Raw genomic sequence first — 17,811 nt, 5'->3', positions numbered from 1 at the left:
GAAGTAACATGAGTCTCAGTTGCTTTCTCCCTAACAGTTTCCTTCTCCGTAAAAGGCCGTAATACCCACGTCAGTTATTGTTAAGACTTAAAGATGATGTATGTAAAGCACAAAGAACATATAGGCATTCGATAAAGGTTAATTATTTAAATGATTTTTAATAAATATCTGTATAAGATTTATTACATACTTTCTTTGTTGCCCACTTCAAATAGATTGACCATAATTTAACCTTTCTTTCATTGCTAATGGTCATTATTTCAAAAGCAATTATTGTGCTGTAATAAAGTATTATCTCCAAGGACTAAAGAGCTGCGTAAGCCTATTTACTCTAATCCCAAAAGACCTTGCTGTGATTTTTCGAAGTCTTATTTTAATAATAATTTTGACACCTTCTTTTTTAGCTGCCACTTCTTCGTCTTAGCCTACCTACTAAAGGGAGTTTCCTAATTTGGGCAGGGGGATGGCAGATAGAGGGTATCGAGCATTTGTAGACTGGTAATACAAAATCAGTAGATCTATTTTCTTATATTAAGGAAAACTACAGAAAGAGAAATGCTACACAATTTTTGTGGCTGCTGGGAAAACATAAAAACATCTAATGAGACAACATTCCAGCGGAACCAAATTATAAAAATAAAAAACTGAGAAATATTCCTCTTGGCTATTTTTCCTTTGCAGATCTTATTCACTAGTTTCTCTCTATGCACAGCTGGAAAATCATATTCACAAAGAATGTAAGAAGTATATCTAAACTAAGAGTTAAAAGGCTTTCTTTTTCAGGGAAAGGATCTCAGATCCTCTCCTGTAAGTAATTCATAGTATATATCATGCAAGCAGTATGTGTTTTATACTCTATGCAGTGAATGTGCGTGTGAGTGCATTACAGCCCACAATTCAGTGAAAACCACACTTTTCCTCATTCTTTATGTACCCTCCATCCTCAGCCCTCATTGTTCACTCTTTTCCTGGTCTGGAACACTTCTACCTATTCTGAGTAGCAAAATCTTATGCTTCTTTAACTTTCGACCTCAAATGCCACCTACTCTACCTTCATTATAACATATGACTTCCTCTAGAGTCTAATTCATGTACTCCGGGGATTTACAACCTAGGTCTCTAGAAGGGTTCCTCTGTTTTAAAAGGCTCTGTGTTTATAGAGGACTGATTTAAAACATCCACTCCTGACAAAGGCCACACCAGAGATGATTAGGATTTAGCACGAAGAGACCTTGGATTTAGCACGAAGAGACAAAAATGCAATCACAAAATTGACAATCCCTTCTAAACACAGAAGATTTGAAACAATTCAGACAGAGCTGTTTCAGATTTGTGCTTGGGTTTGCTTAATATACCTTTAAGATTAGAGATGTGTGGAAGGAAACCAAATCTTTGTTTTATGGCTGCAACAAATAGGCCCACCATGGGAAATATGTCATTTATTCTTTCTCACAAAGAGACATTCACCGCATAGTGCAAATAAAAGCAGCATTTTCCTTCTACTTAAGGCTCATTAGATGAAATATATGTTTTTAAAATGCACTGCAAACACCAAAATCTGATTGTACCATTATCAGCTTTTAAATCAAAACAGCTTGCTATCTGGTAAGGACAGGAGAACTGGTCGATTTATTTCATAAAACTTTATGGACAAAGAGACAGTGTCTATGAACTTAATGGAGAGAATATAGAGTCTGGAGGGGTAATTTTTATTACAATTTATAGTGGGATTATCCATACTCCACAGTTTTCAGATTTTATTGAGATTTTATGGTACTATGATGCTGATGCAGTTAACTGCAGTGGGGTAGGAGGTATAATTGTTTCATCCTGACTAGGAAATGAAATTGGTGTTACTGTTACATAAGAAACCTATAGCAGACTCTATTAATTGCCTGAATCCAATCAAAGCCATTATTTATCCTAGTTTCACAAGTAAAATATTTTACCTGAGGGTAAAAGAATAAATAAGGACTATAATTTTCACACGGCATTATCAATATCTTTTCATTAAGACCATTTCAAAGTCGTAAGAATACTTTTCACCCACAGGGGTCCAACTCCAGAAACTATTAAAATCTAAATCATAGCAAGCATCTATAATGTACCACCAAATATCATTCCTTAACATTAAGTACTATGAAATAAAACAACCTTAGAAACAATGTACACAAGAATGCCAGGGAATTACAGAAGGCCCAATGACATAAAATAGTAACAGCTTTAGGAATGGTTTTCATTCATTCTGCAGACACTTAGTGTTCATTGTGTACTAGACACTGGATAAGGTAATAAAGCAATGAATGATATAGATATTATAATTATATTTTATATTATATATCACATGTTGAACCAAATATATTGAGCCTATATATATAAACACACACACGCACATATATACATGAAATAAGTTGCCTTATAATATAGTATGTCCCTTTCTAGAAAAAAAGAGTTTGTCGTTTTTTTTTTGTTTTTTTTTTTTTTTTTTGCCAGGTCTTTTGCCAGAGAAAGAAAGGGTCTTCCAGGAAAAGGAAAGTGTATGGGTAAAGGCAGAATAGTTATCATGAAAAGCCATGGAAACTGTAGCTGGGACGTGAGACGTATTTGTATTTAGTAGAATGGCAACAGACTGGGGTGGAAAGTGTCAGGAGCCAGACTGAGGATATGAGGAGCCTTGTTGGTTATCATTTTATGTTGTTTCCTCTCCTTTACCGTGTAAGAGAAAGATGCTTTTACGGTAAGGGTTTAGGTCTATAGACCAACACTGTCACAGAATTACTAAGCATCTCATATGAAACATTGTATCTATACCAGACTACATTAATTAATTTATTCATATCTTCAGTCAATAAATATTTATTGAGCATTAACTAGTATCAGGCACGATGCATTGGTTTGGGGAAACATTAGCTACGGAAGGTTACATGGATTTTGGGAGACCCCAATATATTTTAATTTAGGAGTGAAGATTTAGAACAATGTATACCACATACACAAATGTATGTTTATATAAACATATATAACACATATAAACCACCACAGTTTTTGTCAACAGAGCAGCTTACTCTCCCACTAAGTCTTTCTTTCCCCCAGGAAACTGAGAAACCCATATATCATGAGATTCTCTTTCTAATTCTCCCGTTTCTACTGAACCTTTTTCTCCTAAGCCCCTAGCTAACTAAGGAGGTAGTTCCTCTGATGAATTCTCCAAGTTATTCCAGTTTCACCAAATTCTCCTATTTTCTGTCTTTCTGAGTTCTTGCTGTATGGAGAATAACTCTCCCTTTACCTTTTATTTTTTCTCTATGACATTCAGCAAAACTTGTTAGCTAGCACACAAGTTGGCATATGTTTCCATTTATCCAACAAACATAAACCATAGTTTTTAAAAAAAAACTAAGCACAGATACACAGAAAGTAATGTTTTATTTCTACTAAACAGAAGTCACACACAAATATACAAGATGGAAAGTGGGACAAGTGAGTAGTAGGAGCTACACTTTTTCTTTTCTGCTCCAAGTTAAATATAGTCTTTTCCAAAAAAAAAAAAAAAAAAAAATTTCACATACTAGAGCTCTATAAATGAAGCAGGTAAGTCATATTTCAAATTTAGGTTCAAGTTTTACTTAAAAAGGGCATATTCATTGTACTCCCTTACAACCCTGAACTTAGCTGGGAAAATCTGGGAGCCATCACAGTAACTAGACTACAGACTCTTGCATTGCTTTAAAATTCTACCACTAGATGGCAGTACAAAGACTGTCATTTTTCAACACAAGTGGCTTAGTTCCATAATACTGTATTAGCTCTAGGATAGGTGATTTGGTGAGATACGGAAGAGAAAAAGGAATCGAGTCAAAAATAGGTAAAATGGTGAGGGGTGTAGGGAGATAGAGAAGGACAGCCAGGAGAGGGGAGAAGATAAGCAAATGGAAGGAAGGTGAAGAGTGAGAAGGCAGAGAAAAACTGTGGTGCCAAGGCAGATACTTTGAGAGGGAGGTGCAGGAAGGAGAAGATGGAAGGGGCTAAGACAAAGGTGAGAACTCCAATGTAGTCTTTTTCAAGTTTTCTAGACAGGCACCACAGCAAAGAAATGCGTATTTCAACATGACTTGGTGTATACACACACACACACACACACACACACACACACACACACACACACACACACTCACTCTCTCTCTCTCTCTCAGTACCACATTTGATGTATGTAAATAAATAGGTTACCAAACAAAAGTTTCACGATGTAATACTTATTTGGGTGCTATACTCAGAAAAAGCCTCCATTGTTTCTTTAAAACTGACCATTATGAGCTACCCAATCAATTTCAAGATTCAACAGGAAAAAATCCCACAGTATGAACAATATTGTTTCATTGTGTTGTAAACTAAAGCTAGCTTTTAAAGGGAGTTTTATTTTAAAAATCTCCATAGCTGGGAGCAGGGGATATTCTTGGCCATATGATCAGTTCAATAAACATCTGTTGAATAAATGAATTAATAGATAGAAGAAAAAAGATGGTGGAGCCACCCAGCCATGAAAAACACATACAACTGGCCAATGATCAGGGTAGCCTTTCCTCCATATAAACTATGATTTAAAAAACTTGAGTATATGATTGTTACTCTGTAAATTGGTAGCTTTTCTTTTATTTATTAGATGGACAACTATCAACTTGTTCTTTTCTAAAGAACACAAAGTAGAATACCAGTTAATCAGATTCTCCATTAACAATGGAAAACAGGCAAAGACAAAGAGCTGAGAAAACAGTTCTATAGTTTGCAATAGAAAAGGAATTAAGGGAATAAGAACAAATAGGGAACAGAAAGCACAGCCAGAGTTGTAAATAATTAAGAGGCTAATTTAAAATAGTGCTAGCAATGATTCTAAGACTAAGTTTCCCTCTTGGATCTTATAGTCTTCCTTCTTTCATTTGTTCCTATAAGTTTTAAGAGTCATTGGATAAAATGCTCATTTGATATGCAGATATATTTAGATACACATAGATTGCTGAAGGTCTCTTGCAATGAGTGTATACATACAAATATCATCAAAATGATTCTATAACTACCTGCAATCTAATTGGTAAAGTAGGAATATCCTTGTGGCATAATAGCACCTGTACTATGTGAAATTGGAAGCTTTATATTTAAGCAAGAACTATATTTTTATATTTATTATATACGGTAACTTTGTATTTTTCAGGAAAGAAAAAATTTGTTTTTCAAAAATGAAACAAAGGAAATGAAAGGTTTTATATTTCAAAAATCCAATATGTAATGTTCAATATATTAGATGTCACCTGAGACACTTCTCAGGTGTGGTGAAAAATGAATGTAGTAACTACATCAGAATATTAGTAAAATATCACATATTTAAATTTTTAAACATAAATTCAATCTTTTTATTATAGGAGGAACTTTTCCAATAAGTTAAAATGGTGTGATGGCTGACAATTTACAGCAGAATGAAACACAGACCATTTTGTTAAATTCTTGCTTTAACTACTTTCTCTAACTCATAGATTTTTCTCTAGAGCTTCACCTCCTTAAGTGATAGGAGTAACCTCTGAGTGAAGTATCACCTCTCTCTCAATGTGGATTCCATCTACTGTCCTTACTTTCTCCTTTTTCTCTTCTTTTGTGCTTTGTGCTTTTATTTAATATTTATCTGTGTGGGGAAAAAGCCAATCAAACTCACTCTTTGACATTTTACAGTTTACAAGGAGCTTACCTAGAATTTTCTCTTTTCTGCTAATTCTCTTAGCACAATACAGGTAATTTCTGTCTCCTCTCTGAGCCGGTTATTATCATCAGATCTTAGAACTAAACCAGTCTATGCCAGATGAAGCAGAGAAATTAACAGATTGAAGGTATTTCAGATGAACAAGAACCTAAGAAGCCAGTTTTCTGGAGGAAGCTATTCAACCTCTTATGCTTGCCCAGAAGAGAGAAGATACCAATAAATTTCTACTCCATGTTGCAAATCAGGTAAACACGAACAACAAATGACCCATGTATCTCTATAAAATATTCTGAACTCCTATTTAAAACTCAATTTTTCATTAATATTAGCTGACTGGCTTTCTCACTCTTTAACAAGTTCCTGCCTTTGCTTTATGATGATAGTACTGAAACACTCAAGTCCTATCAAGTCTGTATTTAAGAAGAGTAAACCGAAAGTCAGCAACACTCCAGTCCCACTTCCCAAAAGGCATTAAAAAAAATAATGAAAGAACATAATGAAATGGTTTGTCAATAAAAAACAAATGGAGGCCTAAAATATCATCTATATCTGGAAGTTCTCAAAATCAAGCATAAGTCGAAGAATAAATTTACCAAAGGAAGCTGTAGTAGTTCAATCACTCAAGAAGCAAAGACAACCATACACGTGAGCATAGGGCACAGCTGCCTGGACTATTCCGGTCATATGGACAGAGGATACCAGGACTCCAGTGAGTGGTGAACTAAAAGAGGACAGGCACGTGTAAGGTAGACAGAGGAAGCGAGTCCGTGACAGAAGGAACATCACCTGAAAGAAGGCGTCCTTAACATCAACAAGTGAGAGAGCAGACAGAAGACAATGGATGAAGAAGAGATCTGAAATGGGGAGTTTCACGCGAGCAAAACTATAGCCATGCTCAACGGTCAGGACGAACCAGAGCTAGAGTCTCCAACCAGCTCTGCAGCAATCACTGCAAGGACCATATTTCCTTTCACAAATAGAAATGGCACAGGACTAAAAATACACTTGTGGCTTCTTCCTGTTGGCTGCTGAGAAAAGCAACAGCCTGTAGCGAAGAAAATGGGGTGTGAGTATTTCAAATTTGCCCACGACCACATCCCTTTGAAACTCCTGAATGAGTGCTATGAAAATAAGATATATTTTTGGAGGATTCTTCACTTCATCTAAATATAATAAAAAAAAAAAAAAACCCACAACACTCTTAAAAAAGATGACCAAAGGAATTACATGCCCACATGGGGCTGGTTTCTTCACAGCAGCATCAACATGCTCTAGTCAGATATCTTGGGGAAAAAAAGTACTTTCTACTCAAATATTTAACAAGCATAATTGTTTTAAGTCCAAAATAATGCACTCATAACCCATAAGGAGTTGTTTTTCAAGTATGACATCATTACAATAAAGAGTCTTAATGCAATAAATATGTTTTACACAATTCTGATAGACCAGGCTGCTGGGTGCATTGTTATGGAAGAAAATGCGGCTGTATAGGAAACTGGAGCTGAACTCTGGCCCTCTAGGCCATCTATTTTATGATGGTCACATGGACAGAAGAATGGCATAGTGGTCAAGGAAATCCCCCCTCCCTTGCTGCCCCAGGCTTTTTCAGTTCTGATTATTCCAAAGCCACTGATCAATCACACCCTTGCTCGAGCCTCATTCCTCGGCATCAAGATGCTATTACCTGTTCCCTCAGCTATGTGGAGGAAGGAGCAGCTCAGGTATGGGAGGGAGGAGATAAGTCCATTTTTTTTTTCCTAGCTCATCAGCTGGATTTTCACAGACTGGTTATGGCATTGCTCTTTAAGTATTTTGAATTTCTAAAATGTAACATTCATTAATACTCAGATACAAAAAAATAGTTTTAAACAACAAATGCAAAGTATTTTGCGTTTACTTTGTTTTGAATTATTCTATACCTTCCACTAGGTGATGAACAAGAAATGTTTGATCTTATGTTAATTCTGGTATCATTTTTATAACTCCCAATGGATCCAAATTTTATTGAACTTTCATTTGTTTGCTTGCTTTTCATTATCAACCCCAGATGATTATCTGCTTATTTTGTATTTCCTTTCACTTTCCATCATGTATCTTTTTTTTCCTAAAAATTTTGTCAATCTACTAAGCTGACTTTAGAATTCAGATAAATTACTGCAAGATGTAGGTTACTTTCACAGTATAATATAAGCAACTAACATGCATTTAAAGACTTTGCTTCTCTAGTTCTTCCCTCTCTAGAATTACCCATTTCAACTCTCTATTGGATTATTCTTGATATCATACAAATGGGCTATAATACCTCCCTCTTTTTAAATCCTTCCCTTGAGAGCCTAAGAGGCTCTCCCACTATCCATTTCTCTACTACAACTCTTTCCTGCAGAGCTATTCCAAAGAGCGGCCCAGACTTTCAGTCTTCCCCTCCTCACCTCCCATCTGAATGCGAACTCACTTCAGTCAGTCCTTGGTCCCCACCACTCCACTGACACAGTCAGTGTCACCAGTGAACTGCACCCTTGCCAGATACCCAATTCTCAGTCCTCATTAAGCAGTGATTCAGTGATTCTTGCAAAAGGGAAGAATGTAAAAGGTAGTCATGTCACTTTCCTGCTCACAGGTCTAGTTCCAGTGGCCTTCCACCATATTTTGGAAAAAACTAAGGAACCGACCCACGTTCTTTGAGGCCATACATGATTGGGCCCTATTCAGCCCTCTGGTCTCGTATCCACTGCTCTTCCATTGCTCACTCCCCTCCTGTTCCACCAGCTGCCTTGTAGTTCTTCCTCACACCAGCCATGCACCCTTCATTCCTCAGGGTCTGTGAACTTTCAGTTCTCTCTTTCTGTAAAAGTCTTCCCCAGGTATTATTATCATACTGGTCTATGGTTTTGCAATATTATTATTAGTATTTTGAAAATCCAACGCCCCTATCATGTTTTCTTTTGCTTATCCATATGTATATCATATACCGTATCAGTATATTATCATACCTTACATTTCAGGTAGGCCAGATTGTACCTAAAATTGCACTCCTCTCCTTTGTCTTCCCATCCCCTTATCATGGCTTATTTTTCTTCATCACTCTTACCCCATCTGACATAAATTGTTTGCCTCTTACATTAGAAAACAAGGCCCATTACAGTAGGCACTTGCTCATCTTGGAACCTTGAATTGTACTTGGCATATAGTATGCCCACAGGAAGGAGGGAAGGAAGGATGGGAGGGACGGAGGGAGAGAGGGAGGGGACATTCCAAAACTTGCCTTCATCCAGGCAATTACAAACCACGAACAACTTTGCTTGGATTTGTTATGACCCTTACGCTTTTCTGCTAATAAGTATCTGTAAAAACTAATGAAAATCTCCTGGGAAGTCTACCAAAAACTTCCCCAGGCTGGACTGAAACTCCTTTACAAGGTCAAATAATCCCTTTAGGGTCTTGTTTACAAATAATGTGTCTCAGATTACATAGTAACAAAACTCGGGCCAGATCAGTCTGTTGGCTGTTCTTCCCTCTACATAGAGAGCTCCCATTTCTCAGCACAACCGCTTTGGAGGCTAACTGCCACTTTGTCTTTTTGGAATCAAGAGGGAAAATGTCTTCCCTGGGAGACCGTCTCTGACATCCTCCCTCTTCGGAGGTCTAGCCTAAATTGTGTTTGTTTGCTATACCTTCCAGAGTATCTGTTTTCTTCAGATCACATATCATGTTCAAGGCTGAAGTGAGATACGTCAGTGCACAGAGCTAGCTAACAACGTGTCATTCCTTTAGACCAATATTCTTTAAATACTTGGATGGGCTGAGTTTCTATCCTCAATGGAAAGCTTTCTCACATGCTTCTGTTGTTAGTCAAGCATATTCATGTGAACATTTCACCCTACCGCATCCCCAAACCCTAACCACCCCCTCTGAGCATCACAGTGGAAACATTTCTAACCATATATAATACCCACTGTGAAAATACTTTTATCAAATACAACTTTCTCCAATTGCAATTATAATTAAACTCTCTCCCCTGGGCAAATCCATGAGTCGTCTACATTTTAATCCAACTTAAGCACAGAATGTCCATAATTATCAGTTAATTATATGATTTTTTGTTTGTTTGTTTAATGTCAATACTTCCCAGTAGACTATAAGCACCCTGAGATAGAAACAGCATCTGTTTTGTTCAACACTGTATCCTTGGACCAATAAAATATTTACTACATGACAGATGCTCAATAAATACTTGAATGGACAAATGACTCAATTCACATGATACGTCATCTTAAAGCATGAATGGGTACATTCACAGGTCTTTGTGTAACATGATAGATAAGGTAAACGATTTCTCTACCAGAGACCAGATGTGTTATAACAACTTTAAAAATAACTAGCCGGTACAATCATCTGCATTTGTAGGAGTTAGTTTTGTAATTTTATTATTAGCATTTTGAAAATCCAATTCCCCTATCATATTTTCTTTTGCTTATCCATACCAGATATACAAGTCCTACAATGGAATGGAATAGGGGCTCCCTTTATCACTTAGCCATTTCATCGTTGGCCCAGTGCCCAGCTGCATATGTGCAAAATAAAGGCCTGAAGAATTACTGAAATGCCCTTTCTTTTATTCATTCTGTGAGGTAGGCAGGCCTCCTCCACTAGACACTTTTACCATAATCTAATTAGTCAGTTAAACAATTAAAAAAATGCTTATAAAATGCTATAGCACTATTTGTATAATATGGTGATTATAAAAACATAATACAAACTAATAAAAATAGAAAATATGGGATGTTTCCAGATAATTTCTCATAGTACACGCTCAAACCTTATAACTTGTAGTAACAAGTTACAGATGCATTTCTATACTAATTTCTTGGGAGCAGTTTTTCATTTGTAAATTTGGTATTTTTTTTCCTTCCAACTTTGTTTTTATACGACAGAGAAAAAATTTCTGAACATTACTGCTTTGAGTATTTCAGGGTGGAGGTAAATAATAATAAATAATTGCAAACATTTTGTTGATAGTTGATTAACCTAGACATTAAGCTCTTACTTAATCTCCTCAATAATCTTCAAAGATAGATCATGTTATTATCCCCATTTAATCTTTGAAGAGCACTTCCCAGTCCAAAGCTGTAAGTTAGGGGGCTAAGTCTAGATTCCTGATCCTGAATCTCATGCTCCTAATGTCCATATCACAATCCAGGGGATTTATGATTATATCACTTTTTATTCTTGGCATGAGAAAACTGCTGAGTAAAAAAACACGGCATGAAACTAACAAATACACTTGAGAGCAAATTATAGCATGGGTCGAACAAAGTTCTTCTGCAGAGATACAGTTTCCAGAAAATTAAATTTTGGCAATACACTTTCTATAGCAATCACCTTAAGTAAAAATAACCTCTCCCATAAAAGAGATATCTATTTTGTTTCCTTCATTAGTACATCAAAATTGTACAAAAAAAAAAAGTCATGAACAACATTAAAATCTTCATCAATCATCTTCACAATTAAAGCAGTATTTCCCTTAAGGGGTATGGTACAAGGACTGGATTCTACGGTATACACATACACACATATATAAAGTAATGCAATATGCAAGGTTCCCTTTTGCTCTTTGTTAATTCCTAGTTCTTAAAAAATTTGTAAATACATCTTTAAATTACGAAAGAAAATAAATACCTAATGTGGCCTTCAGTTATGTTATTATTCAAATTGGTTAGGTCCTTTTAATCAGAAGTGTTAGTATCATCAGAGGGGGTTCAACTAAAATAAAATCCAAGAGATTACTTCATACCTCTTTTTCTTGTACCTATTCACTAAGATGGTGGTGGGACTAGTTAATGGCCTTTGCCTGAAACAGCACAAAAGACAGAGGTCTCCACATTAAGCACGGAATGGCTACATCTCAAGTCTGCAGTCTAAAAATCTCTTAGTGCTGTGAATCATGTGATATTTTCACTTGGTAATACTGAGGAGGTAAAATTCATTTCATGTGCTATGAAGAAACTTGATGCAGATAAAACAGTAACTTGCCAAAGATGGATGCAATTTTGTAGAGTCTGTTTGCAAAAATTTCTCTAACTTCACAATCAACTGTTATTTCTACGCATTGAATCCTACCTTATAGAAGAACTATAAAAATCCATGTTTACTAGTATTTTATGAGAAGCAATGTTTATGCATTCATCAATCATATTTTAATGATGGGCCTCAGTAGTAATACGGTATCAAAGAAAAAATAATACAACGTATGTCTTAAACAGTCATCATTTCTTGGCCCTGAAGACAAAATACACGCATATGTGTTTAGTTTTAGAGGGAATGAGTCAATGATGATGGGCATTTTACATTTCTATAGAAGGGTGGCTTATTTTGTAGATTCATGATAAAGGAAGAACAGATCGACAGCATTATGCTACTTTAATTCCTTGTAGGAAAAATTGGGGAAAAAAATAAGAGCTTAGAGGTAGGAGAGCAACTTCACGATCAACTGCATAACTGCCCTCTATAAAATCAGGTAACATATATAAATAGGCAACTATTTAAAATCAGGTATTATTAAATAGTGTTACGTAGCCAAGTATTTTCCTGCCTTCTAGATCCTAGAAGGGAATTTTAATATTGCATTTTGAAATATTCCAACATACTGAGTCACACTGTTATTTAAAATGACAATAACTTACACTAAGACCTCAAGCTACATGAGGCTTTTGTAGTCAAACACCTAACTTTAGAATTACTTTAATGGCGACTCAACTTAGAAGCAGTTATGCTAAATATAGATTATCCTTTCCATCTGAGCATTTGAAGGTAAACATTATTTTGCAAATGAAGACATTTGAATTCTAACATTAATCGACTTGATACGTAAAAATATAGGCTAAAGAACACTGAAGGAAATACCAATGCCAACACGCAGTTGGTTCGTACTGAACCGTGTTGATCAGCTGACGTCTGTGTTGTGCACAGAATCTCTTTGGATGTGGTGTGCTTGCATATGGTTTAGGGGCAGCTCACTGAAAAAAGGCATAGTTGCCTCTAGTGCTGAAATAAATCAAAGCTTCGCTTGTGTCCCTTACCTTTGCCATGGCTTCTCCCATCTTCCAAAAGCGGCACTACGATAGTGTTGTTCACATTTCCAGGTGACCGCACAGCTGTGTAGACAACAGGCACCGACTGTACCACCACAGGGATGCGGTGAACGTGACTCAGTTTGTTAGACTGTAAATTCATGGGACTTGAAGGCGGTACAGGATGGATAATGTGCAAAAACTGCTGGCCTCCCACACCAGAGGCGGAGGCTACAAGGGGCCCTGGAGTTAATACTGTTGACGAAGAAGATGCTGAAGATACTGATGTGATAACAGTTGGGGAGGAGGCTGGACGACTAGAAGACGATGAAGAGGTTGAAGTTGAAGAAGGCGAGGAGGCGGATGCTGTCATGGAAACCGGGGAGGATGAAACGGCTGTGGGGGATGTCCTGGCTTTGTTGATTGACAAGTCCACTGGCTCAGTTTGTGTTTGGAAGTGATCTACAGATAACGAGTCCTCTGGGGGCTCCCCTTTCACATTATTTAGCAACAGGGGAACAGCTTCCATATCGGGGTAGTTGTGGACGTTTGGAGACTGTGGGGAGAAAAAGGGGACACATATTGATCTCTGTTAATCACATATTTAATAGATGGCAAGGTTTATGACTGGAGTGCTTATTCATTTTTCTTATTGCTATGAGACCCTACTCATTCCCCAAATATTTGAAGAACTGCCCTGTGACAGTCATCATGATTAGAGTTGAGGTACAAAAGTACAAAACAGTATAAAACAAGGCCTCTGCTATAAAGACATTTTCATCCTATTGTGAGAGACACCACAGTTGTTAAGATCCAGGGAAACAAGTGCTCCATGGAGGAGAAAAGAGGCCACAAGAAGCCCAAAATGAACAGCAGTTTTACATAAAATCTCTAAAAGACAAGGGCAGTATGCAAAGCATTACCTACTGACAACTGTATAAATACACCAGCTTATTTATTTAAAATAATATTTTAATTAAAAGCATTCATGTTGTTGGCTTGACCCATCCTGCATTTATGAGTCTCATTTTTCCTCAGTTATAAAGCGATGGGAATTCTGATCAGATAAACATCCTTTCCAGCTCTACAATTCTACAATTTCATGGTTCTAACCCTTACTCAACACTATCGTAATCTGGAGGCATAAAATTACCTAGCAACAATACTGGGAAAACCCACTACATTTCAACTTTCATATACGGTGCAAGAGCTCTCACACCATTCTCATGACCAGCACTGAAAAGGAGCACAATTGCTAAATTATTAAATATAAATGTTTTCTAACAATTGAGTTATGTTTTAACTCTTAGTGATAATATTTTTTTCTCAAAACAATGTACACAACGACTACAACAAACATTTTAGGAAATAATGATTTTAGAAAAAACTTATTCTGGAAATTTTAAATTGTTCATGAGTATTTTATTTAACTTAACATAAAGATAATTTTGTATAAGGTCATTTTTATTCTTTTCAGTTTTAATGAGCAAATTTTAAATAATAACAATAATAAATCCAAGATTCTACCCAGACTAACGGACTCAACATTTTATTACTGGACATGAATATAATTTATCCTTACACTTATTCATTCATAAATTCAACAAGTATTCATTGAATGCCCACCTCCGAGGCCTAAAATGGCCTAACAATTCTATTAGCATGTGTCAGGCTAGCCTTAACAGAGAAAATTAGATTGTGACAGATTATTTTGGTTATATCTAATTTCACCAGGCTAACATAGGCACTGATGTTCTTTTACACGAAGACCAAAAACTTTTTTTCAGCTTCATTATGGTATCAGAACAACAATGTCTAAAATTATATTAAATCAGTTCATTTCATTCTTTGTTTAATAAAAGATCTTGGTTTGCTATTCCCCCTAAAATGTGAGCATACACAAGGAAAACATGTTTCTTAAAACCTTTCTTTGTAGAATATAAATTATAGCTCCATTCAAAATGTACAAGAGGCAGTAGTACAAGGGAATTCTATTCAACAAGATAACAGGTCAACAATGGTACCGGATCAACTAAAAAGGAAAATGGGTTGATGTTTTATTTTTTTTGTTTCTAAGCTAAGATGATTACTTACCCACAAAAAAAGAAGAAAATTAGAAAATATAAAAATAAACCATCCAAAATATCTACTGCATGAAATTCTCCGTGCCAAGATTTCGCTCTATGTGTTGAAACTGAGAAATAACTTTTTAAATCTTTTCAGATATTTAAGAAACAAAAAACCCCACAAACACCATAAACTGAGGTACTTTTGAAAAAGCTATTAGCATTATCTACTTTTCTAACTAGAACAGTATTTCAATTGATTCCCAGCATTATCATTTATTTTCTTCTTTCTTATTTTTTTTTAAAGATTTTATTTATTTATTTGACGGAGAGAGGGAACACAAGCAGGGGGAGTGGGAGAGGGAGAAACAGACCTCCCACTGAGCAAGGACCCCGATGCCAGGCTCAATCCCAGGACTCTGGGATCATGACCTGAGCTGAAGGCAGACGCTTAATGACTGAACTACCCAGGTGCCCCTCATTTGATTTCTTTTTAGAACAATCTAATATATTTCTTATTAGTATGTTATACCCACATAGAAATTCTTTCTCGAGGCTGCTTTTATAAAATATCCCAAATGGTCTGTCATTAAAATTATAGAATATGTTATTAAGCACGTCATGAAACACTGTTTGACCTCAAATATAGTCTTGATTAGTTTCTCTCTTCTTACTGTATTAGGTACGTCCAGAATTCTAATTTTGGAAACAGCGATTATTCTATCTAGTTAGACACAAGGTTTCTACATAGGTTTACAAACCGAGGGCTGAGGTGTAAGTCATCACCGTAGGAACATTTCATAATGTAAACAAAAGACTAATGGATTGTGACAATACAAGAGCTGGTAAATATGGAGCTTATTTGTAGAGATGGCTTCTGAGACATCAAGTGTACTGAGCTTTGTAAATGACTTCAACTTTTCTAGATTATGAACAGGAGTCCACCTTTTGTAGGTAACTGCTTAATCCCTCCCTAAGAAAAATATTTATTCCTTAAGCAGTTTTATAACAACAGAAGAAGAGTGTTCCTCTTATAATTCTGTTGCATATCCTAGGAAAGCAATGAGGACCAAATATTAAGAGTCCCTAGGTATTTTCAAATATGTGAGAACTACTTAGCTTTTACATGAGCTTAAACCAAAATACAGAAAATGATTATAAAAATTAGATAAACCCAACCCTTGGACTACACACATCGTCTTTGGAACGTTGGACACATTATGCATGAAGTTATAAGGATCCCCACTGCAGAGGCACATGTCGGTTCCTTCTTCATACGTAGCAGGTAGAATGCAGCCAATATGTCCCCAAACAAAGCCTTATCAGTATAACGAGAACGAAATCTTTATTGTACCATTCACCTGTTTACAGTATTGACCTAACATATCCTCACAGCCCATATGTATCTCTCCTATGGGGATGTGGCAGGTAAAGCCACCCTGTAGCTTCAGGCTGCACATACGTATGTGGCAAGCTAGCAATACTACTTAAATATGGTTTCAAAACATCCATGGCATACTTTTGCTCCTTCTTTTAGGAAAGAGAAAAGGCCTGAAAGACTTGATTCTGAAATCATCATTTGGAATTCATCTCCTTACTTTCAGAAAGGTGAAAATTGAAATGCGTTGGTTCTGAGGTAAGAATCCATCAATACGTAGCGGCAGTGAGGTGATAGGAACATAGCAGATGGCCAAGAGCGACAACAAGAGCTCTGAGAGACCGAGGAAAACACCAAGTGAGAAGTATTTGGAGCAGCTAGAAATTAAATAAAAGGCCTACAGGTGTACATCAGACATATTGTGGGTTCAGCTCCAGACTGTGGCAATAAAGTGAATGTTGTAATAGAGCATGTCAAGTGAATTTTTTGGCTTTCCAGTGCTTAGAAAAGTTATGTTTACACAATAACTGTAGTCTATCAAGTGTACATTACCATTATGTCTAAAAAAACAATGTATATACCTTAATTTAAAAATACTTTATTGCTAAAAAAAAATGCTAACCTTCACTTCTAATTCTAGTTCTCTTGCTACTTCCACCACATCTGCAATTACTTCTGCCACTGAAGTCTTGAGCCCCTCAAAGTCATCCATGACGGTTGGAATCAACTTCCTCCAAACTCCTGTGAATGTTGATATTTTGGCTTCTTCCCAGGGATCACGAATGCTGTTAATGGCAACTAGAATGGTGAATCCTTTCCAGAAGGTTTTCAATTTATTTAGCCTAGATCCATCAGAGGAATCGCTGTCCACGGCAGATGCAGCCTTGCAAACTGTATTTCTTAAATAATAAGACTTGAAAGTTGAAATGACTCCTTGATTCATGGGCTGCAGAATGGATGCTGTATTAGTAGGGATAAAAACACCATTAATCTCTTTACACATCTCCATCAGTGCTCTTGGGTGACCAGATGCACTGCCAATGAGCAGTCATATTGTGAAAGGAATCTTTTTCCTGACCAGTAGGTCTCAACAGTGGGCGTAAAAGATTCAGGAAACCGTATTGTACACAGAGGTGCTGTCATCCAGGCTTTGTTGTTCCATTTATGGAACACAGAGTAGATTTAGCATAATTCTTAAGGGCTGTAGGATTTTTGGAATGGTCAATGGGCATAGGCTTCAACTTGAGTCACCAGCTGCTTTAGCTTCTAACTGGAATCAGCCTGTCCTCTGAAGCCAGACACTGACTTCTCTTCACCTATGAAAGTCCCAGACAGCATCTTCTTCCAAGAGAAGATTGTTTGTCTATGTTGAAAATCTGTTGTTTAGTATAGCCACCTTCATGAATGATCTGAGCCAGATCTTCTGGAGAATTGCTGCAGCTTCTCTCCATCAGTGTTTGCTGTTTCCCTCACGCTTTTATGTTCTGGAGATGACTTCTTTCCTTACACCTCGTGAACCAACCTAGCTTCAAATTTTCTTCTGTAGCTTCCTTA

General features: G+C 36.5%; 1 protein-coding gene across 7 annotated transcripts in view; it reads right to left on the bottom strand.

Moving 5' to 3' along the window:
* KLF12 (Kruppel like factor 12) overlaps positions 1-17,811 on the bottom strand; it is a 518,537-nt gene that overhangs the window by 126,467 nt on the left and 374,259 nt on the right. For all 7 annotated transcript variants that reach the window (XM_027589983.2, XM_027589986.2, XM_027589987.2 and 4 more), the window contains one exon: positions 12,823-13,369. In XM_027589983.2, coding sequence (XP_027445784.1) covers positions 12,823-13,369 — 547 coding nt within the window. The remainder of the gene's footprint in view (positions 1-12,822; positions 13,370-17,811) is intronic.

Source organism: Zalophus californianus, chromosome 3, assembly GCF_009762305.2.
Source record: "Zalophus californianus isolate mZalCal1 chromosome 3, mZalCal1.pri.v2, whole genome shotgun sequence".
In the NCBI taxonomy this organism is placed as follows: Eukaryota; Metazoa; Chordata; class Mammalia; order Carnivora; family Otariidae; genus Zalophus; species Zalophus californianus.
The sequence above is the reverse complement of the archived record's forward strand: the minus strand, read 5'-3'. Positions and strand labels throughout refer to the sequence as shown.